Genomic DNA, 3,526 nt, shown 5'->3' with positions numbered 1-3,526 from the left:
ATGCATGTCCGTCATGACCTTACCTTTAGGAATTTAGCAATGCTGCGATTATTTTAACAATATTTAATAGCAATCCCTTGGGTGTTATTTAGGAATTTGAAACTCGGCAATCATAATGTGCCTCTTCCTCATTTTTTTTTTAAACCTCTCCAACTTTGTCATGCATGGGTCCCTGCCCTTCTGTCTCACTGGTGTTTGTTTTTTCTTCTTCTTCCTCTGCAGGAGATAACATGTATGCTTGCTGCTCTACAGTGACTTTGGAGCAGGACCTCAACAGGAAAATGCATATCTGGATGGTGCAGACCATAGCTTTTGCTTTAACATCTCTGGTCCTGGCGTGGGCTGAGAGCATCGAGTATTATGGGGAGATCTGTGACAACGGGTGTCCTTGCGAGGAGAAGGACGGCATCTTGACAGTCAGCTGCGAGAACCGCGGGATCATCAGCCTTTTCGAGATCAGCCCTCCCAGATTCCCCGTCTACCACCTCCTCCTGTCTGGGAATTTGCTCAACAGGCTCTACCCGAACCAGTTTGTTAATTACAGCGGGGCGTCAATTTTGCATCTCGGCAGCAACGACATCCAGGACATCGAGACGGGGGCCTTCCTCGGGCTGAGGGGCTTGAGGAGGCTCCACTTGAACAACAACAAGCTGGAGGTATTGCGGGATGATACTTTTGCAGGGCTGGAGAGCTTGGAGTATCTCCAGGTCGACTACAATTACATCAGCGCCATCGAGCCCAATGCCTTCGGCAAGCTGCATCTGCTGCAGGTGCTGATCCTGAACGACAACCTCCTCTCCTCACTGCCCAACAACCTCTTCCGCTTTGTGCCCTTGACTCACCTCGATTTAAGGGGCAACCGGCTGAAGCTGCTCCCCTATTTGGGCCTCCTGCAGCATATGGATAAGGTGGTGGAGCTGCAGCTGGAGGAGAACCCCTGGAATTGCTCCTGTGAGCTGATTGCCCTGAAGGATTGGCTGGACAGCATCTCCTATTCAGCCCTGGTGGGGGACGTGGTCTGCGAGACTCCTTTCCGCTTGCATGGGAGGGACTTGGACGAGGTCTCCAAGCAGGAGCTTTGCCCGAGGAGACTCATCTCGGATTACGAGATGCCACCGCAGACCCCGCTGAGCACCACAGGGTATTTCCACACCACTCCGGCCTCGGTGAACTCTGTAGCCACGTCTTCCTCGGCTGTTTACAAATCGCATTTGAAGCCCCCCAAGGGGACCCGCCAGCCCAACAAGTCCAGGGTCCGCCCCACCTCTCGCCTGCCCTCCAAGGACCTGGGATACAGTAACTATGGGCCCAGCATCGCCTACCAGACCAAATCTCCGGTGCCTTTGGAGTGCCCTACGGCTTGCACTTGCAACCTCCAGATCTCCGATTTGGGCCTAAACGTCAACTGCCAGGAGAGGAAGATCGAGAACATCTCGGAGCTGCAGCCCAAACCCTACAACCCCAAGAAGATGTATTTGACAGAGAACTACATCATGCAGGTGCACCGTTCAGATTTCCTGGATGCTACTGGATTGGATTTGCTCCACCTGGGCAACAACCGGATTTCGTCCATTCAGGACCGGGCCTTTGGGGATCTAACTAACCTACGAAGGCTTTACTTGAATGGGAACCGGATCGAGAGGCTGACCCCAGAGCTGTTCTATGGGCTTCAAAGTCTGCAGTACCTCTTCCTGCAGTATAACGTGATCCGGGAAATTGAGGCAGGTACTTTTGATTCTGTGCCCAGTTTGCAGCTCCTGTTCCTCAACAACAACTTGCTGAGATCTTTACCTGGGGGCGTTTTTTCTGGCTTGACTCTCTACAGGTTGAGCCTGAGGAGCAACCATTTCTCCTACCTGCCTGTGAGCGGGGTGCTCGACCAGCTGAAATCCTTGCTGCAGATTGATCTCCATGAGAACCCATGGGATTGTACATGCGATGTGGTGGGCATGAAGCTGTGGCTCGAGCAACTCAACACAGGTGTCCTTGTGGACCAGGTAATCTGTGAGTCCCCTAAGAAATTTGCCCAGCATGACATGAGGAGCATCAAAGCAGAGCTGCTGTGCCCGGACTACTCTGACATCATTGTTTCCACGCCCACTCCATCATCCATGCAGGGACCAGCCAGGACCACCCCTTTCTCCAACTCTGGGCAATCCAATAGCACCTCGGAGGAGGACGATGCAGCATTACCTTCTGGTGGTTCTTCCTCCTCCTCCTCTTCTTCCACGGTGCCTTTGTCGGTGCTGATCCTTAGCCTGCTGCTGGTCTTCATTATGTCTGTGTTTGTGGCCGCAGGTCTCTTTGTGTTGGTCATGAAACGCAGGAAGAAGGTCCAGGGAGGGGACCACGCCAGTGGCAACAACTCGGATGTGAGCTCCTTCAACATGCAGTACAGCGTGTACACGGGAGGGGGAGCCCCCCATTCTCACGCCCACGCCCATCACCAGCAACATCCGCAGCATCTTCACCGTGGAGGAGGAGGCGGTCCGGCTTTGCCCAAGGTGAAAACCCCTGCAGGACACGTCTACGAGTACATCCCTCACCCCTTAGGCCACATGTGCAAGAACCCCATCTATCGCTCCAGGGAGGGCAACACGGGCGAGGATTACAAAGACCTCCATGAGCTCAAGGTGACCTACAGCAATCATCACCTCCAACCCCAACCCCCACCACCCTCGCAGGCCTTGGGGCAGCCCCCGGCAGCTCCTGGGGGTCAAGAGGAGCCCCTTCGGAGCCCAACGTACAGTGTGAGCACCATTGAGCCTCGGGACGAATTGTTATCCCCTGTGCAGGATGCTGACCGTTTTTACAGGGGCATTTTGGAGCCCGATAAACGTCCTTCTTCCACCTTGGGGGGCAGTAACCTCCCTGAGTATCCTAAGTTCCCCCCAACCGCCTACACTTACTCCCCTAATTATGACCTTAGGCGCCCCCCACACCCCTACTTGCATCCCAGCCCAGGGGACAGCAGGATCCGGGAGACAGTGCTCTATACCCCCCCAAGTACTGTTTATGTAGAGCCAAACAGGAACGAATACCTGGAGCTAAAAGCAAAACTAAATGCAGAGCCGGACTACCTCGAAGTGTTGGAAAAACAGACCACATTCAGTCAGTTCTGAGACCTCTCTCCCTTAGAGCATTTGTATTTAACAACCACACACAAGGAAAACACAATGTTTATCTTCTCCCCTTCACATCCCCCCTCTCCTTCCCTCCACCTGCTGGCTTCATTTTGTTGGAAGGTGAAGTGCCTTGGCACAGGAATTTCCAGCTTCGGGAAAAGCTATTGAAAGGGTGTGCTGATTCCATAGTTCTCGTTCTCGTTCTCTCTCTCTCTTTCTTTTTTTTACAGCTGCTAAGAACCAATTTGCTGGGTGAACTGGGTGCAGAATTTGTTCTTTCGCTCTTTTCTGTGGCAAATGTTGTGTTAAGAGAGGCATGGGGTGTGTTAAGAAATGGGTCTTGCGTGGCTGGATGTCAAAGAGGTCATAGAAAATCATGTTTGCCTTTTAGTTTTTGTCAG

At 52.8% G+C, this 3,526-nt stretch overlaps 1 protein-coding gene across 1 annotated transcript; it reads left to right on the top strand.

Annotated features, from left to right (window-relative positions):
• The first annotated feature begins 228 nt into the window (after nucleotides 1-228).
• Nucleotides 229-3,324, top strand: SLITRK5 (SLIT and NTRK like family member 5). The gene has a single exon (XM_056861972.1). It carries the CDS (start codon nucleotides 231-233, stop codon nucleotides 3,120-3,122), a length of 2,892 nt encoding a protein of 963 aa, XP_056717950.1. The 5' UTR covers nucleotides 229-230; the 3' UTR covers nucleotides 3,123-3,324.
• The last annotated feature ends 202 nt before the right edge of the window (nucleotides 3,325-3,526 follow it).

The sequence above is a fragment of the Euleptes europaea genome, chromosome 16, assembly GCF_029931775.1.
Source record: "Euleptes europaea isolate rEulEur1 chromosome 16, rEulEur1.hap1, whole genome shotgun sequence".
In the NCBI taxonomy this organism is placed as follows: Eukaryota; Metazoa; Chordata; class Lepidosauria; order Squamata; family Sphaerodactylidae; genus Euleptes; species Euleptes europaea.
Note: the sequence above shows the minus strand (reverse complement) of the source record. Positions and strands in the feature narration are given on the sequence as shown.